The sequence below is a fragment of the Oncorhynchus keta genome, chromosome 5, assembly GCF_023373465.1.
Source record: "Oncorhynchus keta strain PuntledgeMale-10-30-2019 chromosome 5, Oket_V2, whole genome shotgun sequence".
In the NCBI taxonomy this organism is placed as follows: Eukaryota; Metazoa; Chordata; class Actinopteri; order Salmoniformes; family Salmonidae; genus Oncorhynchus; species Oncorhynchus keta.
In genome coordinates, this window is record NC_068425.1 from 1,066,081 (window position 1) to 1,088,914 (window position 22,834).

At 43.0% G+C, this 22,834-nt stretch overlaps 1 protein-coding gene across 2 annotated transcripts; it reads left to right on the plus strand.

Annotated features, from left to right (window-relative positions):
- The first annotated feature begins 12,538 nt into the window (after window positions 1-12,538).
- On the plus strand, window positions 12,539-21,288 carry mrps34 (mitochondrial ribosomal protein S34). 2 transcript variants are annotated; one of them, XM_035770580.2, is made up of 5 exons: window positions 12,539-12,696; window positions 13,368-13,571; window positions 14,044-14,199; window positions 15,364-15,406; window positions 20,484-21,288. In XM_035770580.2, the coding sequence occupies exons 2-5, from the start codon at window positions 13,407-13,409 to the stop codon at window positions 20,780-20,782; spliced, it is 663 nt and encodes a 220-aa protein (XP_035626473.1). In that variant the 5' UTR covers window positions 12,539-12,696; window positions 13,368-13,406; the 3' UTR covers window positions 20,783-21,288. The 2 variants fall into 2 exon arrangements, with proteins under 2 accessions (XP_035626473.1, XP_035626474.1); XM_035770581.2 differs by lacking the exon at window positions 12,539-12,696 and adding an exon at window positions 12,725-12,942.
- Window positions 21,289-22,834: the final 1,546 nt, after the last annotated feature.

The window sequence follows — 22,834 nt, forward strand, 5'->3', positions numbered from 1 at the left end:
TGTGCAAATGTAGTAAGATTAAGGAGGTAAGACAATAAATGGGCCATAGTGGCAAAATAAATACAATGTAGCATTAACCCTGGAATGATAGATGTGCAGATAATGATGTGCAAGTAGAGATACTGGGGTGCAAAAATAAATAATTTGGGGAATGAGGTAGTTGGGTGGGCTATTTACAGATGGGCTGTCTACAGGTGCAGTGATCAGTAAGCTGCTCTAACTGCTGATGCTTAAGTTAGTGAGGGAGATTTAAGTCTCCAGGTTCAGTGATTCTTGCAATTAATTCCAGTCATTGGCCGCAGAGAACTAGAAGGAAAGTAAGTGTTGGCTTTGGGGATGACCAGTGAAATATACCTGCTGGAGCGCGTGCTATGGGTTGGTGTTTCTATGGTGTCCAGTGAGCTGAGATAAGGCGGGGCTTTACCGAGCACAGACTTGTAGATGACCTGGAGCCAGTGGGTTTGGCGACGAATATGAAGCGAGGGCCAGCCAACGAGAGCATACAGGTCGCGGTGGTAGGTAGTATATGGGGATTTGGTGACAAAACGGATGGCACTGTGATAGACTACATCTAATTTGCTGAATAGAGTTGGAGGCTATTTTGTAAATGAGCCGATTCTAAATGTAATTTTGGATTGGAGATGAGTCTGGAAGGAGAGTTTACAGTCTAACCAGACACATAGGTATGTGTAGTTGTCCACATATTCTAAGTCAGAACCGTCCAGAGTAGTGATGCTAGTTGGCAGGCAGGTGCGGGCAGCGATCAGTTGAAGAGCATGCATTTAGTTTTACTAGCATTTAGTAGCAGTTGGAGGCCACGGAAGTAGTGTTGTATGGCATTGAAGCTCGTCTGGAGGTTTGTTAACTCCTGATGCTGACCGTGAAACCACCCCCAAAAACTTTCCTCAAGTCAGCCACCTGGCAATGCACTACCTGTGCATTCCTGCGACCTGCTCCCCCTCAGAGCGTGTTTTTAGCACAGGTGGCAACATGGTGACCTGCCATAGGGTAGCTTTAAAGCCAGAGACCGTAGATAGACTTGTCTTTCTTGCTTGTAAGACAACAACTACCCCAACTTCAACTGTGATGTGCCATTAGGCTAAACAGTTATAATGCATATTGACTTGCATAATATGGTTTTTAATTTTTTTTCTTGTTCATAACTTGTAAGGATTTACAGCTATAATTATCCTCTTTGGGCTGAGATCCCTCTAACGGGATCGATATGACAATAGCCAGTGAAAGTGCGCCAAATTCAAAACAACAAATCCCATAATTAAAATTCCTCAAACATGCAAGTATTTTACACCATTTTAAAGATACACTTCTTGGTAATCCCACCACAGTGTCTGATTTGAAAAAGGCTTTACGACGAAAGCAAACCAAACTTATGTTTGGTGAGTGCCTAGTCACAGAAAAACACAGCCATTTTTCCTGCCAAAGAGAGGAGTCACAAAAAGCAGAAATGGAGATAAATGAATCACTAACCTTTGATGATCTTCATCAGATGACACTCATAGGACTTCATGTTACACAATACATGTACGTTTTGTTTGATAAAGGTCATATTTATATCCAAAAATGTCAGTATACATTGGCCCGTTATGTTCAGTAGTTCCAAAACATCCGGTGATTTTGCAGAGAGCCACGTCAATTTACAGAAATACTCATAATAAACATTGACAAGATGCAAGTGTTATGTATGGAATTAAAGATAGACTTCTCCTTAATGCAACGGCTGTGTCAGATTTAAAAAAAGCTTTACCGAGAAAGCACACCATGCAATAATCTGAGCACAGCCCTCAGAGACCAAAACAACCCAAACAGATATCCGCCATGTTGTGTAGTCAACAGAAGTCATAAATAGCATTATAAATATTCACTTACCTTTGATCTTCATCAGAATGCACTCCCAGGAATCCCAGTTCCACAATAAATGTTTGATTTGTTCGATAAAGTGCATAATTTATGTCCAAATACCTCCTTTTTGTTTGCACGTTTAGCCCAGTAATCCAAATTCATGACACGCGATCACTAGGTGCAGACAAAGTCAAATAGTTCCGTTACAGTCCATAGAAACATGTCAAATAATGTATAGAATCAATCTTTAGGATGTTTTTAACATAAATCTTCGATAATGTTCCAACCGGAGAATTCCTTTGTCTGTAGAATTGCAATGGAACTCAAGCTAACTATCACGTGAAAGCGCGTGGTCAGCTCATGCCTCTCTCATTCGCCCCCACTTCACAGTAGGAAGCATCAAACAAAGACTGTTGACATCTAGTGGAAGCCTTAGGAAGTGCAATTTGACCCCATAGACACTGTGTATTCGATAGGCAAAGAGTTGAAAAACTACAAACCTCAGATTTCCCACTTCCTGGTTGGATTCTTTTCTCAGGTTTTTGCTTGCCATATGAGTTCTGTTATACTCACAGACATCATTGAAACAGTTTTAGATACTTCAGAGTGTTTTCTATCCAAATCTACTAATATTATGCACATATTAGCAACTGGGCCTCAGTAGCAGACAGTGTACTCTGGGCACCTTATTCATCCAAGCTACTCAATACTGCGCCCAGCCATAAGTTAAAAAAGGAGTTAATGTTATTTGCGAGTACTTCTACTTCTGACAATAAATAAGAAACATTAAAGCCTTCGATTTGTTCAGGCAGGCTTGAGTCTGAAGAAGAAATGACCCTTTTAAACATTATTTGATTAAAATTGTGATAATTATCAATAAAGCTAGAGACAGTAGACAGACTTGTCTTTCTTACTTGTAAGGTAAGACAACTACCCCAATATAAACTGTGATGTGCCATTAGGCTATCATTTATAATGAATATTGACTTGCACTATTTTATTTAAAAAATATATATTTATTGCTCATGACTTGTAAGGGTTTACAGCTTTTTTTTAAAGGAGTTAAAATGTTATTTGTGAGTTCTACTTCTGACAAATAAGAAACATTAAAGCCATTCGTTTGTTCAGGTATTCTTGAGTCTGAAGCAGATATGCAACTTTTATACATAATTTGATTAATATCCTGATGATTATCATTATCGAATGAAAATATATATATACAGTTGAAGCCGGAAGTTTACATACATCTTAGCCAAATACATTTAAACTCAGTTGGTCACAATTCCTGACATTTAATCCAAGTAAGAATTCCCTGTCTTAGGTCAGTTAGGATAACCATATTATTTTAAGAATGGGAAATGTCAGAATAATAGTAGAGAGAGATTTATTTAGCCTCCAAAACTCTACTCAACAAATTGGATGCAGTCTATCATAGTGCCATCCGTTTTGTCACCAAAGTCCCATACACTTACCCACTACTGTGACCTGTATGATCTCGTTGGCTGGCCCTCGCTTCATACTCGTCGCCAAACCCACTGGCTACAGGTTATCTACAAGTCTCTGCTAGGTAAAGCCCCGCCTTATCTCAGCTCACAGGTCACCATAGCAGCACCCACTCGTAGCACGTGCTCCAGCAGGTATATATCACTGGTCACCCCCAAAGCCAATTACTCCTTTGGTCGTCTTTCCTTCCAGTTCTCTGCTGCCAATGATTGGAACGAACTGCAAAAATCTCTGAAGCTGGAGACTCATATCTCCCTCACTAGTTTTAAGCACCAGCTGTCAGAACAGCTCACAGATCACTGCACCTGTACATAGCCCATCTGTAAACAGCCCATCTACCTACCTCTGCCCCATACTGTATATATTTATTTATCTTGCTCCTTTGCACCCCAGTATCTCTACTTGCACATTTATCTTCTGCACATCTACCATTCCAGTGTTTAATTGCTATATTGTAATTACTTCGCCACTATGGACTATTTATTGCCTTAATTCCCTTATCTTACCTCATTTGCACTCAATGCATATAGACGTTTTGTTTTCTTTTGTTCTACTGTATTATTGACTGTATGTTTTGTTTATTCCATGTGTAACTCTGTGTTGTTGTATGTGTCGAATTGCTACGCATTATCTTGGCCAGGTCGCAGTTGCAAATGAGAACTTGTTCTCAACTACCCTACCTGGTTAAATAAAGGTGAAATAAAAAATGAATAAATAACATTTTCTGTTTTAATTTTTTTTATCACATTCCCATCACATTTGGCCAATTCCTCCTGACAGTGCTGGAGTAACTGAGTCAGATTTGTAGGCCTCCTTGCTCGCACACGCTTTTTCAGTTCTGCCCACAAATGTTTTATAGGATTGAGGTCAGTGCTTTGTGATGGCCACTCCAATACCTGGACTTTTGTTGTCCTTAAGCCATTTTGCCACAACTTTGGAAATATGGAAGACCCATTTTCGACCAAGCTTTAACTTCCTGACTGATGTCTTGAGATGTTGCTTCAATATATCCACATACTTTTCTTTCCTCATGATGCCACCTATTTTGTGAAGTGCACCAGTTCCTCCTGTAGCAAAGCACCCCCACAACATGATGCTGCCACCCCCATGCTCCAGCAGGTGCATCTCACTGATCATCCCTAAAGCCAACACCTAATTTGGCCGCCTTTCGTTCCAGTTCTCTGCTGCCTGTGACTGGAACGAATTGCAAAAATCACTGAAGTTGGAGACTTTTATCTCCCTCACCAACTTCAAACATCTGCTATCTGAGCAGCTAACCGATCACTGCAGCTGTACATAGTCTATCGGTAAATAGCCCACCCAATTTTACCTACCTCATCCCCATACTGTTTATATTTATTTACTTTTCTGCTCTTTTGCACACCAATATCTCCACCTGTACATGACCATCTGATCATTTATCACTCCAGTGTTAATCTGCAAAATTGTAATTATTCGCCTTCCTCCTCATGCCTTTTGCACACAATGTATATAGACTCTTTTTTTCTACTGTGTTATTGATTTGTTAATTGTTTACTCCATGTGTAACTCTGTGTTGTATGTTCACACTGCTATGCTTTATCTTGGCCAGGTCACAGTTGCAAATGAGAACTTGTTCTGAACTAGCCTACCTGGTTAAATTAAGGTGAAATTAAAATAAATTTAAAAAAAGGTTGGGATGATGTTCTTTGGCTTGCAAACATCAACCATTTTCCTCCAAACTTAACGATGGTCATTATGGCCAAACAGTTATATTTTTATTTCATCAGACTAGAGGACATTTCTCCAAAAAGTATGATCTTTGTCTCCATGTGCAGTTGCAAATCGTAGTCTGGCTTTTTTATGGCTGTTTTGGAACAGTGGCTTCTTCCTTGCTGAGTGGCCTTTTAGGTTATGTCGATGTAGGACTCGTTTTACTGTGGATATAGACACTTTTGTACCTGTTTCCTCCAGCATCTTCACAGAGTACTTGGCTGTTCTTCTGGGATTGATTTTCACTATTCGCACCAAAGTACGTTCATCTCTAGGAGACAGAACGCGTCTCCTTACTGAGCGGTATGACGGCTGCGTGGTCCCATGGTGTTTATACTTGAGTACTATTGTTTGTACAGATGAACGTGGTACCTTCAGCCGTTTGGAAATTCCTCCCAAGGATGAGCCAGACTTGTGGAGGTCTACAATTTTTTTTTCTGACATCTTGGCTGATTTCTTTTGATTTTCCCATGATGTCAAGCGAAGAGGCATTGAGTTGGAAGGTAGGCCTTGAAATACATCCACAGATACACCTCCAATTGACCAAAATGATGTCAATTAGGCTATCAGAAGCTTCTAAAGCCATGACATAATTTTCTGGAATTTTCCAAGCTGTTTAAAGGCACAGTCAACTTAGTGTATGTAAACTTCTGTCCCACTGGAATTCTGATACAGTGAATTAAAAGTGAAATAATCTGTCTTTAACAATTGTTGGAAAAATTACTTGTGTCATGCACAAAGTAGATGTCCTAACAGACTTGCCAAAAACGATAGTTTGTTAACAAGAAATTTGTGGCGTGGTTGAAAAACGGGTTTTAATGACTCCACCCTAAATGTATGTAAACTTCCGACTTCAACTGTACATTCGTGGCCAAATGTTTTGAGAATGACACAAATATTAATTTTCACAAAGTCTGCTGCCTCAGTTTGTATAATGGCAATTTGCATATACTCCCGAATGTTATGAAGAGTGATCAGAGGAATTGCAATTAGTTGCAAAGTTTGCCATGCAAATGAACTGAATCCCCATAAACATTTCCACTGCATTTCAGCCCTGCCACAAAAGGACCAGCTGACATCATGACAGTGATTATCTCATTAACACAGGTGTGAGTGTTGACGAGGACAAGGCTGGAGATCACTCTGTCATGCTGATTGAGTTTGAATAACAGACTGGAAGCTTCAAAAGGAGGGTGGTGCTTGGAATCATTGTTCTTTCTCTGTCATCCATAGTTACCTGCAAGGAAACACGTGCCGTCATTAAGCTTAACTTTCTGAACATTCGAGACGTGTAGTCCACTTGTCATTCCAATCTCCTTGCATTAGCGTAGCCTCTTCTGTAGCCTGTCAACTATGTGTCTGTCTATCCCTGTTATCTCCTCTCTGCACAGACCATACAAACGCTCCACACCGCGTGGCCGCGGCCACCCGAATCTGGTGGTCCCAGCGCGCACGACCCACGTGGAGTTCCAGGTCTCCGGTAGCCTCTGGAACTGCCGATCTGCGGCCAACAAGGCAGAGTTCATCTCAGCCTATGCCTCCCTCCAGTCCCTCGACTTCTTGGCACTGACGGAAACATGGATCACCACAGATAACACTGCTACTCCTACTGCTCTCTCTTCGTCCGCCCACGTGTTCTCGCACACCCCGAGAGCTTCTGGTCAGCGGGGTGGTGGCACCGGGATCCTCATCTCTCCCAAGTGGTCATTCTCTCTTTCTCCCCTTATCCATCTGTCTATCGCCTCCTTTGAATTTCATGCTGTCACAGTTACCAGCCCTTTCAAGCTTAACATCCTTATCATTTATCGCCCTCCAGGTCCCCTCGGAGAGTTCATCAATGAGCTTGATGTCTTGATAAGCTCCTTTCCTGAGGACGGCTCACCTCTCACAGTTCTGGGCGACTTTAACCTCCCCACGTCTACCTTTGACTCATTCCTCTCTGCCTCCTTCTTTCCACTCCTTTCCTCTTTTGACCTCACACTCTCACCTTCCCCCTACTCACAAGGCAGGCAATACGCTCGACCTCATCTTTACTAGATGCTGTTCTTCCACTAACCTCATTGCAACTCCCCTCCAAGTCTCCGACCACTACCTTGTATCCTTTTCCCTCTCGCTCTCATCCAACACTTCCCACACTGCCCCTACTCGGATGGTATCGCGCCGTCCCAACCTTCGCTCTCTCCCCCCGCTACTCTCTCCTCTTCCATCCTATCATCTCTTCCCTCTGCTCAAACCTTCTCCAACCTATCTCCTGATTCTGCCTCCTCAACCCTCCTCTCCTCCCTTTCTGCATCCTTTGACTCTCTATGTCCCCTATCTTCCAGGCCGGCTCGGTCCTCCCCTCCCGCTCCGTGGCTCGACGACTCATTGCGAGCTCACAGAACAGGGCTCCGGGCAGCCGAGCGGAAATGGAGGAAAACTCGCCTCCCTGCGGACCTGGCATCCTTTCGCTCCCTCCTCTCTACATTTTCCTCCTCTGTCTCTGCTGCTAAAGCCACTTTCTACCACTCTAAATTCCAAGCATCTGCCTCTAACCCTAGGAAGCTCTTTGCCACCTTCTCCTCCCTCCTGAATCCTCCTCCCCTCCCCCCTCCTCCCTCTCTGCAGATGACTTCGTCAACCATTTTGAAAAGAAGGTCGACGACATCCGATCCTCGTTTGCTAAGTCAAACGACACCGCTGGTTCTGCTCACACTGCCCTACCCTGTGCTCTGACCTCTTTCTCCCCTCTCTCTCCAGATGAAATCTCGCGTCTTGTGACGGCCGGCCGCCCATCAACCTGCCCGCTCGACCCTATCCCCTCCTCTCTTCTCCAGACCATTTCCGGAGACCTTCTCCCTTACCTCACCTCGCTCATCAACTCATCCCTGACCGCTGGCTACGTCCCTTCCGTCTTCAAGAGAGCGAGAGTTGCACCCCTTCTGAAAAAACCTACACTCGATCCCTCCGATGTCAACAACTACAGACCAGTATCCCTTCTTTCTTTTCTCTCCAAAACTCTTGAACGTGCCGTCCTTGGCCAGCTCTCCCGCTATCTCTCTCAGAATGACCTTCTTGATCCAAATCAGTCAGGTTTCAAGACTAGTCATTCAACTGAGACTGCTCTTCTCTGTATCACGGAGGCGCTCCGCACTGCTAAAGCTAACTCTCTCTCCTCTGCTCTCATCCTTCTAGACCTATCGGCTGCCTTCGATACTGTGAACCATCAGATCCTCCTCTCCACCCTCTCCGAGTTGGGCATCTCCGGCGCGGCCCACGCTTGGATTGCGTCCTACCTGACAGGTCGCTCCTACCAGGTGGCGTGGCGAGAATCTGTCTCCTCACCACGCGCTCTCACCACTGGTGTCCCCCAGGGCTCTGTTCTAGGCCCTCTCCTATTCTCGCTATACACCAAGTCACTTGGCTCTGTCATAACCTCACATGGTCTCTCCTATCATTGCTATGCAGATGACACACAATTAATCTTCTCCTTTCCCCCTTCTGATGACCAGGTGGCGAATCGCATCTCTGCATGTCTGGCAGACATATCAGTGTGGATGACGGATCACCACCTCAAGCTGAACCTCGGCAAGACGGAGCTGCTCTTCCTCCCGGGGAAGGACTGCCCGTTCCATGATCTCGCCATCACGGTTGACAACTCCATTGTGTCCTCCTCCCAGAGCGCTAAGAACCTTGGCGTGATCCTGGACAACACCCTGTCGTTCTCAACTAACATCAAGGCGGTGGCCCGTTCCTGTAGGTTCATGCTCTACAACATCCGCAGAGTACGACCCTGCCTCACACAGGAAGCGGCGCAGGTCCTAATCCAGGCACTTGTCATCTCCCGTCTGGATTACTGCAACTCGCTGTTGGCTGGGCTCCCTGCCTGTGCCATTAAACCCCTACAACTCATCCAGAACGCCGCAGCCCGTCTGGTGTTCAACCTTCCCAAGTTCTCTCACGTCACCCCGCTCCTCCGCTCTCTCCACTGGCTTCCAGTTGAAGCTCGCATCCGCTACAAGACCATGGTGCTTGCCTACGGAGCTGTGAGGGGAACGGCACCTCAGTACCTCCAGGCTCTGATCAGGCCCTACACCCAAACAAGGTCACTGCGTTCATCCACCTCTGGCCTGCTCGCCTCCCTACCACTGAGGAAGTACAGTTCCCGCTCAGCCCAGTCAAAACTGTTCGCTGCTCTGGCTCCCCAATGGTGGAACACACTCCCTCACGACGCTAGGACAGCGGAGTCAATCACCACCTTCCGGAGACACCTGAAACCCCACCTCTTCAAGGAATACCTAGGATAGGGTAAGTAATCCTTCTCACCCCCCTTAAAAGATTTAGATGCACTATTGTAAAGTGGCTGTTCCACTGGATGTCATAAGGTAAATTCACCAATTTGTAAGTCGCTCTGGATAAGAGCGTCTGCTAAATGACTTAAATGTAATGTAATTATAGCTTTGCTTTAAAAGGGCTTCACAGGCAAGGATATTGCTGCCAGTAAGATTGCACCTAAATTAACCATTTATCAGATCATCAAGAACGTCAAGGAGAGCGGTTCAATTGTTGTGAAGAAGGCTTCAGGGCACCCAAGAAAGTCCAGCAAGTGCCAGGACCGTCTCCTAAAGTTGATTCAGCTGCGGGATCGGGGCACCACCAGTACAGAGCTTGCTCAGGAATGGCAGCAGGCAGGTGTGAGTGCATCTGCACTCACAGTAGGGCGAAAACTTTTGGAGGATGGCCTGTTGTCAAGAAGGGCAGCAAAGAAGCCAATTCTCTCCAAGAAAAACTTCAGGGACAGACTGATATTCTGCAAAATGTACAGGGATTGGACTGCTGAGGACTGGGATAAAATGATTTTCCCCATTGAATTCCCTTTCTGATTGTTTGGAGCATCCGGAAAAAAGCTTGTCCAGAGAAGACAAGGTGAGCGCTACCATCAGTCCTGTGCCAACAGTAAAGCATCCTGAGCCCATTCATGTGAGGGGTTGCTTCTCAGCCAAGGGAGTGGGCTCACTCACAATTTTGCCTAAGAACACAGCCATGAATAAAGAATGGTACCAACACATCCGGGAGTAACTTCTCCCAACCATCCAGGAACAGTTTAGTGACGAACAATGCCTTTTCCAGCATGATGGAGCACCTTGCCATAAGGCAAACGTGATAACTAATTAGCTTGGGGAACAAAACACTGATATTTTGGGTCCATGGCCAGGAAACTCCAGACCTTAATCCCATTGAGAACTTGTGGTCAATCCTCAAGAGGCGGGTGGACAAACCAAAACCCACAAATTCTGACAAACACCAAGCATTGATTGGCCTGCCATCAGTCAGGATGTGGCCCAGAAGTTAATTGACAGCATGCCAGGGCGGATTGCAGAGGTCTTGAAAAAGAAGGGCCAACACTGCAAATATTGACTCTTTGCATCAACTTCATGTAATTGTCAATAAAAGCCTTTGACACTTATGAAATGCTTGTAATTATACTTCAGTATTCCATAGTAACATCTGACAAAAATATCTAAAGACACTGAAGCTGCAAACTTTGTGGAAATTAATATTTGTGTCATTCTCAAAACTGTTGGCCCTGACTGTACATACATACATACACACACACACACACAAACATATACATATATATATGTATGCATACATATTTATACACTACCGTTCAAATGTTTGGGGTCACTTAGAAATGTCCTTGTTTTTTAAAGAAAAGCACATTTTTTGGCCCTTAAAACAACTTCAAATTCATCAAAAATACATTGTAGACATTGTTAATGTTGTGAATGACTATTGTAGCTGGAAACGGCAGATTTTTTTTATGGAACATCTACATAGGCGTACAGAGGCCCATTATCAGCAACCATCACTCCTGTGTTCCAATGGCACGTTGTGTTAGCTAATCCAAGTTTCTCATTTTAAAAATCTAATTGATCATTAGAAAACTCTTTTGCAATCATGTTAGCACAGCAGAAAACTGTTGCACTAATTAAAGAAGCAATACAACTGGCCTTCTTTAAACTAGTTGAGTATCTGGAGCACCAGCATTTGTGGGTTCGATTACAGGGTCAAAATGGCCAGAAACAAAGAACTTTCTTCTGAAACTCATCAGTCTATTCTTGTTCTGAGAAATGAAGGATATTCCATGCAAGAAATTGCCAAGAAACTGAAGATCTCATACAATGCTGTGTACTACTCATTTCACAGAACAGCACAAACAGGCTCTAACCAGATTAGAAAGAGGAGTGGGAGGCCCCGGTGCACAACTGAGCAAGAGGACAGGTACATTAGAGTGTCTAGTTTGAGAAACAGACGCCTCACAAGTCCTCAACTGGTAGCTTCGTTAAATAGTACCCGCAAAAAAACAACAGTTTCAACATCAACAGTGAAGAGGCAACTCCGAGATTGTTGGCCTCCTCAGACTGGCCAATAAAAAGAAAAGGTTAAGATGGGCAAAAGAACACAGACACTGGGAAGAGGAATATGTGTTATGGACAGACAAATCTAAGTTTGAGTTGTTTGGATCACAAAGAAGAACATTTTTGAGACACAGAAAAAAAACGAAAAGACGCTTGAGGAGTGCTTGATGCCATCTGTCAAGCATGGTGGAGGCAATGTGATGGTCTGGGGGTGCTTTGGTGGTGGTAGAGTGGGAGATTTGTACAGGGTAAAAGGGATCTTGAAGAAGGAAGCCTATCACTCCATTTTGCAATGCCATGGTATACCCTGTGGACGGTGCTTAATTTGAGCCAATTTCCTCCTACAACAGGACAATGACCTGAAAGCACAGCTCCAAACTATGCAAGAACTCTCTAGGGAAGAAGCTGTCAGCTGGTAGTCTGTCTATAATGGAGTGGTCAGCACAGTCACCGTATCTCGACCCTATTGAGCTGTTGTGGGAGCAGTTTGACTGTAAGAAGTGCCCATCAAGCCAATCCAATTTGTGGGAGGTGCTTCAGGAAGTATGGGGTGGAATCTTTTCAGATTACCTCAACAAATTGACAACGAGAATATCAAAGGTCTGCAAGGCTCTAATTGCTGCAAATGGAGGAATCTTTGACAAAAGCAAAGTTTGAAGGACACAATTATTATTTCAATAAAAAATCATTATTTATAACGTCTTGACTATAATTCCTATTCATTTTGCAACTAATTTCATGTATGTTTTCATGGAAAACAAGGACATTTCTAAGTGACCCCAAACTTTTGAACGGTAGTGTACATATATACATCTTTTTAGAATATATTTTCCTTAATTATTCCCTACAATCCCTACCACCCCTCCCCCAATTGGAGTAAACTAATAAACAATAACACTTGTGCTTCTACTTCCATCTTATACATATTATATACATTTTACAGAATATAATTTTACAATAGTTGTATTTTGCTTGTTATAACTTCAATCTTTGCAAACAACGCAGGGCAAAAACTAAGTCTGGAGTGTCCCCGGAGCGACCACCCCCAAAACGTATCAAAGCGGAACGGTTTCTATCCCGGAACCAAAGTAATGTATCAATAATTCTAGGGAGGAATTTTGTCCGTCGTTTGACAATTTCGGAGGAAGCAGTGTGTTGTGGAGGTCAAGTCAAGCCTCAGGTAGCTATCTAGTTATGCAAAATAAAACATCCCTTGGAAATTTAAGCAACTCTTTTTTATTTATTTATTGTGATAACAAGAATACTGTGTGTTGAATAGTGGAGTACTTAGCTAGCCCGCTACCGTTAGCGTGTCATGCTCTCTGGCTAACATATGTCATGTTAGCTAGCTTGCTATAGACAGATTGCCAGTGCCAGCACGTGAAATAGTAGCTAACCTAAGCGGACCGTATTTAGCTATTTAACGGTAATCATTATTCAATTTAACAGTATTGATTGAGATTCTTAATAAAGATGTTTGGCTTTAATGGGATTACCTACAGTATGATGACTAGTTACTTAATGACTAGAATGTTGCTATCTTACATAACAGTCAGACTCTTGAGGAGTACACTGAATGCAGACCCAGGAAAAACTAGGGTTCCATGGTCTGGTGTATTTGGGACTAATGATTCTCTTTCAGCAGATAGCTACTGCCCCAAATTCACTAGACCAAAAACTCCGTTTTTACCTGGGTTTGCATTCAGTGTATTTGGGTCATTCTAGTTTATCAAACCTGCGAGTGTCTCCAGGTTATCAGATCTGTGAATGTCTTCATTTGTACCCCTGTTGTAAAATGGTCAGAACTGTCCTTTGTGAGCCTAACCCCTAATGTAACCACCCCCCCTCCAGGTTCTGAAGGAGACCTAGTGACAACATTATTGACCAATCATGGTGAAGAAGAAGCGCATCCGCCTTATCGCTGAGATGGCCCGGAAGATCCGTGTGTACCGGGAGCTTAAGAATCGGCCACGGGAGTCTGAGAAGTATGCACTGGACTACGACACCATGACGCGACCGCACACCAGGAAGACCCTGCCCGTGCTTGCCTGGCAGGTATGTGTGTGGGGCACCAGGTAGCCTAGAGGTTAGAAAGCAGGACCAGTAGCCAGAAGGTTGATGGTTCAAGCCCCAGGCCAGATGTAAAAAGTGGGAGCTTAACTAGCAATCAGAAATTAGAGTTATTTCAATGAAATGAAAGCATACATGTTTGTTTTATTAACAATGAATAATGAGTAGAAAGTTGTGGGTCTCTGATGCCAGATCCCATCGACTACTGTTGTTCCCTTGATAGGGTTGAAAAATTCTGGTACATTTCCCAGAAGTTTTCCTGAAATCCTGGTTGGTGTGATTCCTGGATTTCCTGCTTATTTCTGCAAGACCCTGGGAACCTTCCGACTGTGTTTTTGGGAAAACCTGGGAATCTTCCAACTGTGTTTTTGGGAAAACCTGGGAATTTCAGAAACCTGGGAACCCTAGCCCTCGAACAACGGGGAAAAAAACCTAGAACTGCTTTATTTCTATTCAGGACGTGAGGAGAGAGAGCCGTCTCTTCTCCCTGCTGTCTGGCCTCAGGATGTTCGGGGTGGGCCACCTGTTCACACGCAAGTCCTGGCTGACAGAGCACCCTGAAGCACCTAGCTACTGGCAGGTCACCAAGGTCAAGGTGGACTACACTGCAGAAGTGAGTGGGGAGGGGGGTGGAAAGGAGTTGCAGGGGTAGAGGGTGAAGGGGAGTGGAGGCTTATAACACTGTTATTACACTGATAAGTCTGACTATAAAGCCTCATACTTTTGTGTATATATAGTGTATGTATGTGGACACCACTTCAAATGTATGGATTCGGCCATTTCAGCCTCACCCGTTGCTGACTGGTGTATAAAATCGAGCACACTGCCATGCAATCTCCATAGACAAACAATGGCAGTAGAATGGCCTTACTGAAAGAGCTCGGTGACTTTCAACGTAGCACCGACATAGGATGCCACCTTTCCAACAAGTCAGTTTGTCAAATTTCTGCCCTGCTAGAGTTGCCCCGGTCAACTTCGGAAGAAATGTCGGCACAAGAGCTGTTTGTCGGGAGCTTCATGAAATGGGATTCCAGAGCCGAGCAGCCGCAGACAAGCCTAAGATCACCATGTGCAATGCCAAGCGTCGGCTGGAGTGGTGTAAAGCTTGCCCCGATTGAATTTTTGAGTAATGGAAAGGCATTCTATGGAGTGAAGAATCACGCTTCATTGTTTGGCAGTCCGACAGATGAATCATGGTTCGGCAGATGCTACCTGCCCCAATACATAGTGCCAACTGTAATGTTTGGTGGAGGAAGAATAATGGTCTGAGGCTGTTTTTCATGGTTTGATCTAGGCCCATTAGTTCCAGTGAAGGGAAATATTAACGCTACAGCATTCAATGACATTCTAGACTATTTTCTTCTTCCAACTTTGTGGCAACTGTTTGGGGAATGTTCTTTCCTGTTTCAGCATTGCAGTGCCCCCGTGCACAAAGCGAGGTCCATATAGAAATGCTTTGTTGAGATCGGTGTGGAAGAACTTGACTGGCCTGCACAGAGCCGTGAACTCCATCCCATCGAACTAATTTGAGATGAATTGGAACGCCGACTATGAGCCAGGTGTAATCACCCAACATCAATGCTCATCCTCAATGGAAGCAAGGTCTAACATCTAGTGGAAAGCCTTCCCAGACGAGTGGAGGCTGTTATAGCAGGAAAGGGGGGACTAACTCCATATTAATAACCATGATTTTAAAATGAGATGTTCAATGAGCAGGTGTCCACATACTTTTAGTAATGTAGTGTACATGATTATAACTCTGCTGCCTTCTCTGTAGAACATGGACCACGGCAGAGCATGGGGAGTCCTGACCTATAAAGGTGAGAATTTTCCATTCACACATCCTATATCATGCTCTCTTCCTGAAGAAAGTATAGGTTTGGCTTTCCTCGGTAGTACTCTAGTACCGACATGGGATTCACGATAGTGGTCGTGAACAGATAAGAGATGACAACCTTTTTATTTGTTTTCACAGAATGACATTTCAGCAGCTTTTCATATGCCTCTCTGTCATTGCATAATCTCTCACAGATTAAATAATGCCTAGGTTTAGGTTTCTTCAGCATTAACTTCATCCCCAGGGTCGAATAGCTGGTTACATAGAGCCTGGTAACAGTTTAAGTGCCTATTGACGATAGTATATATTTTTTAAGAGTTAATATATTTACAAAAGTTAAGTTATTACACCTTTATAGAGTTAGGGTTCCATGTTACAGCACTTGTTTATGGAAAACGCTGAAGAATAATTGGCTAATGAGCTATCTGTGTCTCCGAACACCTGTGTGTAAACACAAGACGGACGCCACAAACGTGTTGTAACTGAAAAATACTATCGGCTCCTGTCGTCCAACTATTGGGCTAGACAACAGTGTGCATTAATGTGGGACTTGAAAGGGGTGTAGTTAAAATTGAGGCGGGAGAGGGAGAGCCTGCTACAGCTTTAGCCTTTGCCTTATTACACTGAACAAAAATATAAACGCAACATGTAAAGTGTTGGTCTCATTAGCTGAAATAAAAGATCACAGAAATATTCCATATACACAAAACGTTTATTTCTCAAAAATGTTGTGCACAAATTTGTTTACATAGCTGTTAGTCAGCATTTCTCCTTTGCCAAGATAATCCATCGACCTGGCAGGTGTGGCATATCAAGAAGCTTATTAAACAGCATCACTTTACACAGGTGCACCTTGTGCTTGGGACAAAATGCCACTCTAAAATGTCCAGTTTTGTCACACAACGCCACAGATGTCTTAGGTTGATACAGCGTGCAATTTGCATGCTGACTGCAGGAATGTCCACCAGAGCTGTTGCCAAAGGATTTAATGTTAATTTCTCGACCATAAGCCACCTCATATATTTAGAGAACTTGGCAGTTCTTCCAACCGGCCTCACAACCGCAGACCACCTTTAACCACGCCAGCCCAGGACCTCCACATCCGGCTTCATTTTGCAGGATCGTCTGAGACCAGCCACCCGGACAGCTGATGAAACAGTGGGTTTGCACAACCGAATAATTTCTGCACAAACTGTCAGAAACCATCTCAGGGAACCTGATCTGCATGCTCGTCATCCTCACCAGGGTCTTGACCTGACTGCAGTTCGGCGTCGTAACTGACTTCAGTGGGCAAATGCCCACATTCGATGGCCACTAACACACTGGAGAAGTGTGCTCTTCACAGATGAATCTCGGTTTCAACTGTACCAGGCAGATGTTAACATGAACAGAGTGCCCCATGGTGGCGGTGGGGTTATGGTATGGGCAGATGCTAACGTTGTGAACAGAGTGCCCCGGACAGGAATTGTCCGTAGAGCTCCGAGACAGGATTGTGTTTCACCAAAAAATGTCTGCAGCGTTGAAGGACCCCAAAGAACACAGCGGCCTCCATCATTCTTAAATGAAAGAAGTTTGGTTGGAACCACCAAGCCTTTTCTTAGAGCTGGCCGTCCGGCCAAACCGAACAATCGTTGGAAAAGGGCCTTGGTCAGGGAGGTGACCAAGAACCCGATGGTCACTCTGACAGACCTCTAGAGTTCCTCTGTGGAAATGGGAGAACCTTCCAGAAGGACAACCATCTCTGCAGCACTCCACCAACCAGCCCAGACAGAAGCCACTCCTCAGTAAAAGGCACATGACAGCCTACTTTGAGTTTGTCAAAAGACACCTAAATGACTCCGATCATGAGACACACACAAGATTCTCTGGTTTGATGAAACCAAGATTGAACTCTTTGGCCCGAATGCCAATCGTCACGTCTGGAGGAAACCTGGCACAATCCCTACGGTAAAGCATGGTGGTGGCAGCATCATGCTGTGGGTTTTTTCAGAGGCAGGGACTGAACCTGATCTAACATCTCTGGAGAGACCTGAAAATAGCTGTGCAGCTATGCTCCCCATCCAACCTGACAGAGCTTGAGAGGATCTCCAGAGAAGAACGGGATAAACTCCAAATACAGCTGTGCCAAGCTCATACCCAGGAAGACTCAATGTTGTAATAGCTGCCAAAGGTGCTTCTACAAAGTACTGAGTGAAGGGTCTGAATACTTATGTAAATATGATATTTCCATGTGTATTGTTTTATAAATTAGCAAAAATAAATAAAAACCTGTTTTTGCTTTGTCATTATGGGGTATTGTGTGTAGATATTTTAGAATAAGGTTGTAACATAACAACATGTGGAAAAAGTGAAGGGGTCTGAATACTTTCCGAAGGCACTATATGACTAGCTCCCCAAACAATTCTGAAAGTACATGCAATTTTCACGTATTCTGCCGCAAAACTCATAAACAAATCTCAAGTATCAGACACCGCAAGCTCCCAGCGGCTATATCTAGCCAATGCAACATTGACATTATCCCACCCCTGGTCAGCCACTATTGGCTTAAAAATCCAAACCTAACATATCTTCCAATTAATTGCACATCTGTCTGTGTGATGTACAAGTTTGTCCATCACTCCTTGTGAAGCTAGTCGATGTGATTATCGTCTTGTGGGTTGATAGAAATACTTTCCCCAAAACCTTCTCATTAAATGTTAACTGCAAAGTAGGCTTACTTGGCAGAAGTATATCATGATTAAGTATATAATTTGTATCTATTAATTGTTAGTTGCAAACTTTACATGAAATGAGCTGCAGCAGTACAGAACCATCACTAGACCAGAACATTAGATGGCACATTCCTTAACTTCTTGATGCACCCATCCCTTTAGCGGGATCATTTTCGTCAACATCCGCTGAATTGCAGAGCACCAAATAAAAATTTAATTACTAAAAATATTTAATTTTCATGAAAGCACAAGTGCAATATAGCAAAACACAGCTTAGCTTGTTGTTAATCCACCTGGCGTGTCAGATTTCAAAAGAGCTTTTCGGCGAAAGCATACCAAGCGTTTATGTAAGGACATCTCTCTCAGCAGACAAAACATTACAAAAAGCTAACAGCAGATTGGTCACGATAGTCAGAAAAGCAATCAAATGAATCTTACCTTTGATCTTCGGATGTTTGCACTCACGAGACTCCCAGTTACACAATACATTTTCCTTTTGTTCCATAAAGATTATTTTTACATCCAAACTCATCCAGAACGCCGCAGCCCGTCTGGTGTTCAACCTTCCCAAGTTCTCTCACGTCACCCCGCTCCTCCGCTCTCTCCACTGGCTTCCAGTTGAAGCTCGCATCCGCTACAAGACCATGGTGCTTGCCTACGGAGCTGTGAGGGGAACGGCACCTCAGTACCTCCAGGCTCTGATCAGGCCCTACACCCAAACAAGGGCACTGCGTTCATCCACCTCTGGCCTGCTCGCCTCCCTACCACTGAGGAAGTACAGTTCCCGCTCAGCCCAGTCAAAACTGTTCGCTGCTCTGGCCCAAACTCCCTCACGACGCCAGGACAGCGGAGTCAATCACCACCTTCCGGAGACACCTGAAACCCCACCTCTTTAAGGAATACCTAGGATAGGTTAAGTAATCCCTCTCACCCCCCTAAAAGATTTAGATGCACTATTGTAAAGTGGCTGTTCCACTGGATGTCATAAGGTGAATGCACCAATTTGTAAGTCGCTCTGGATAAGAGCGTCTGCTAAATGACTTAAATGTAAATTATGTAAATGTAAAATACCTCCATTTGGTTGGCGCGTTATGTTCAGAAATCCACAGGCTCGAGCAGTCACGACTGGGCAGATGAAAATTCCAAATAGTATCCGTAAAGTTCGTAGAAACATGTCAAACGTTTTTTATAATCAATCCTCAGGTTGTTTTTACAATCTATAATCGATAATATTTCAACCGGACAGTAGTTTCTTCAATAGGAGAGAGAGAAAATGTCTGCTCCACTCTGTTGGCGCATGCAAAATGCTGCTGGCACCCAGCCAGATGTGATCTTTCTTGCTCATTTTTCAAAATAAAAGCCTGAAATTATGTCTAAAGACTGTTCACAAAATGTGGAAGCCATAGGAAAAGGAATCTGGTTGATATCCCTTTAAATGGAGGATGGGCATGCAATGGAACAGGGAGATTTGTTTCTCTTAGGCACTTCCTGGTTGGATTTTCCTCAGGTTTTCGCCTGCAATATCAGTTCTGTTAGATTCACAGACAATATTTTGACAGTTTTGGGAACTTTAGTGTTTTCTTTCCTAATCTGACAATTATATGCAGATTCTGGGCCTGAGAAATAGGCAGTTTCATTTGGGTACGTTTTTCATCCAAACATCAAAATACTGCCCCCTACGCTCAAAAGGTTTTAAAAACGCACACTTTTTTTTCTCTTTTTTTCACAGACTTAAAAAAAGTGTCTTCAGATTTAAGCGTTGACATGAATTTGAACATCAACGTAGTTTGTCTACTAACAATTGTAATTTTTTGAGTAAAAAACAAACAATATAAAATCTGGAAAAATACAACGGAACATAATTTGGGAAAATATTAAACAGAATTTGGGGGCGGGAAAATATTTTATAGGGCCCCCGTTAGTTGTTTATTATCAATTATTTTACCAGCTATATTGACAGAGAACTATACACTAAGGACCTGGGGAAGAGTTGCAGGGGAGAGGACAAGAGAAGAATGTGCCTATTTGAAAGCTTGAAAAAATATGTAGCTCTTGACATGTTTAATTTTCTCATGCTAGAAAAGGTTGGAGACCCCTGTGCTAGATGGTGATGGACTGAGAGAACAGTCAATTAAAACCGGTGGCTGTTTTCGCCGCTCCTGCCATAGACTCCCAGTCATGTTCCGTTCTGAGGCGCTGTGAAACCAGACGTCTCGACAGAGAGCTGGCTGATGGGCCAGACTACCTCCGCATTACTGCCATTTGACATATTTATCACAGCAGTGGTTGTGAAAAGAGATTAGGAAAAGATGACCAAGTCACCATTGTGTATATTATTATTTTCCACAGGCAAGCAGGAGAGTGAAGCGAAGGAGATGGACAAGGTGATGTACCATGACTGGCGTCTGGTGCCCAAACATGAGGAGGAGCAGTTCAAACTCTACAACCCTGTTCCCGAGCCCCCCATACGCTATGTGTCGTACCCGCCCCTGCTCCGTGCCATGCTCCTCGCCCAGCGGCAGAAAGATGAGCTAGGGTCGGCAGCTGAGGAGCCAACCTTACCCCTAAAGAGGGATGTCCTACTCAGCAAAGAGTACTTCAGAAGTCAGGAGAAAAAGAGGGAGAGGCAGGAGGGGACAGCAGTGTGAGAGAGGGGTCAAGCGGAAAGGGGGTGAAAGGTTACCATTAAGGGACTGATGTCAACTTGGATAGATCATAGGCTGCGTTCTGTTTCTCAAAGTATTGAATTGGTGCAAGCATGGCGTTTTGACCATATCCTTTGCACCAATCCATTCCATTTAAATCCATGAGAAGGTGTAGGAGTGCACATCTCAGGAAAAGGGTAGAGCATTGGACCACAGCTATAGCCGTTTTCCTTTACATTCATATGAGCCTTCTATAACAATTCCACTGAATAGAAAGAATTTGGATTATCAGATGGACTTGAGTGACAGCTTGCTGTAAGGTTTCCACAACTGGCACTTGTCTCTTGTGCATATTGTGATGTGATGCTTGTGTGTTTGTATTGTAAATAGTAAAATATAATACTACATTATGAAAAGAATGGGCACTCTTAGTTTTTCTTAAAATGGATTCATTCTAACTGGATGACTGGGTTAAGATCGATAATAAATAAAAACTATTGTCCCACCCATGTCAAAGCAATTATTATTCCATATCCGTCTCGACAACTCTGATGTGTGTTTTTTTATCAAAGTTGCCGGGATGTCACTTGTCCTACTCAAAATCAGTACACTCGTAACAATTAAAGCATTGCAAAACTTCTATTCGATCAAATAAACATTTTGCTTGATACGGGCTAAATGAAATACATGTTTTTGAACTCCTAAGAATGTTTCAGGTTGAGTACATGTTCGCTCATTAGATGGATCTCCAGTTGAACGTGTTCCCGCATATAAATACTTAGGCGTATGGATTTGACGTTAAAAAACAGATTGTGCTTTTCTCTAAGCAGTGAGAAGCAGATTATTCAGTCAACCTTTTTATCTGTTCTTGATTATGGTGATATTATTTATCAAAGTGCAGCTTCTACTACTCTTAAACCTTTGGATGCCATAATTTAGTGCCCTTCGTTTTGTGACAGTTTTGATACTCATCACTGTGTCAAAAGGTTGGCTGTACTTGGCTGAAGTCCTTTATAGATCTCTACATTAGTCCCTTTTTGTTTTGTTTTCAAGGCCCTACTTCATACTTCTGTCATATCTAACTTTTCTGTTGAAGCATAGACACCTGAGTTGCCTAATCTGTTCACAGGATTGGTTAACTCTTGATGTTCTGTTGCCATTCAGGTAATTTAAAGTATTGATTGAGGACGTATTTGTGGAGGAATGTCACTTTGTTTTACAATTTTTGAATTGTTTTTATATTTTTTGTTTTGAATCTTTTATTTTATTGCATAAAAAACAGTATACAAACAGACAATGATAACATATGTTAGGGGTACAACAAATGACAGATTACACAAAGACCTTAAAACAATGTATGTGTTTCTTTTAACAGCTTCTTATTAGAAGAATGTTAGAGCAGTCTTAATGTCCTGCTCGAATTCCTTATAGAAAACACGTAAGAGTGTTTTTCTATTCGTGAATTTACATTTATGAATATTACATTTTGCCATTAGCACAATTAGATAAAGGTAAAATTGTTTTTCTTTATCCATATTATGGTTAAGGAAACCGAGCAGCACGTTATCCAATAAAAAACAGAAGTCATCAAGAATATTAACAATTAAAGCTATGAAAATCTTTCCATAATTGTTTTACATGTAGACAATGCCAAAGGACAGTTAATGTTAATGTATTTTTTGAGTTTCTTCAGGTAATGATTTGCAGGGTAATACTTAATAATATAATAATAATTCTGAAAGAGACCTATTTGACCTTATTAACAAGCGGGTATTTGTGTGGTAATTGTTATTATATATTAACGACCACGCTAATACTTGTCTATGAAAAGCAGATCATTTTGTAGGAATCTTATCAATGTTATAGTTACAAAGTAACAAAATTGAAGCCTCCAAAATGGGAGAAGATGAGGGATGAAATTCCAAATTGAAGTTGGATTCTTTAAAAAATGCTTAGCCCAATTTATCTGAAGTATTATTCAAAGAAGGAAAATCAAAAAAATGGAGACCACCATATTCATATGTGTTCATAACGACAGATTTCCTAATATAATGT

What these genes read in the sequence shown, in the direction of transcription:
- mrps34 (XM_035770580.2), top strand. Translation starts at nt 13,407, where the DNA reads ATGGTGAAGAAGAAGCGCATCCGCCTTATCGCTGAGATGGCCCGGAAG. An exon ending in TGCCCGTGCTTGCCTGGCAG is followed by an intron (nt 13,572 to 14,043) that starts GTATGTGTGTGG and finishes ATTTCTATTCAG; the next exon opens with GACGTGAGGAGAGAGAGCCG. An exon ending in GGGAGTCCTGACCTATAAAG is followed by an intron (nt 15,407 to 20,483) that starts GTGAGAATTTTC and finishes TATTTTCCACAG; the next exon opens with GCAAGCAGGAGAGTGAAGCG.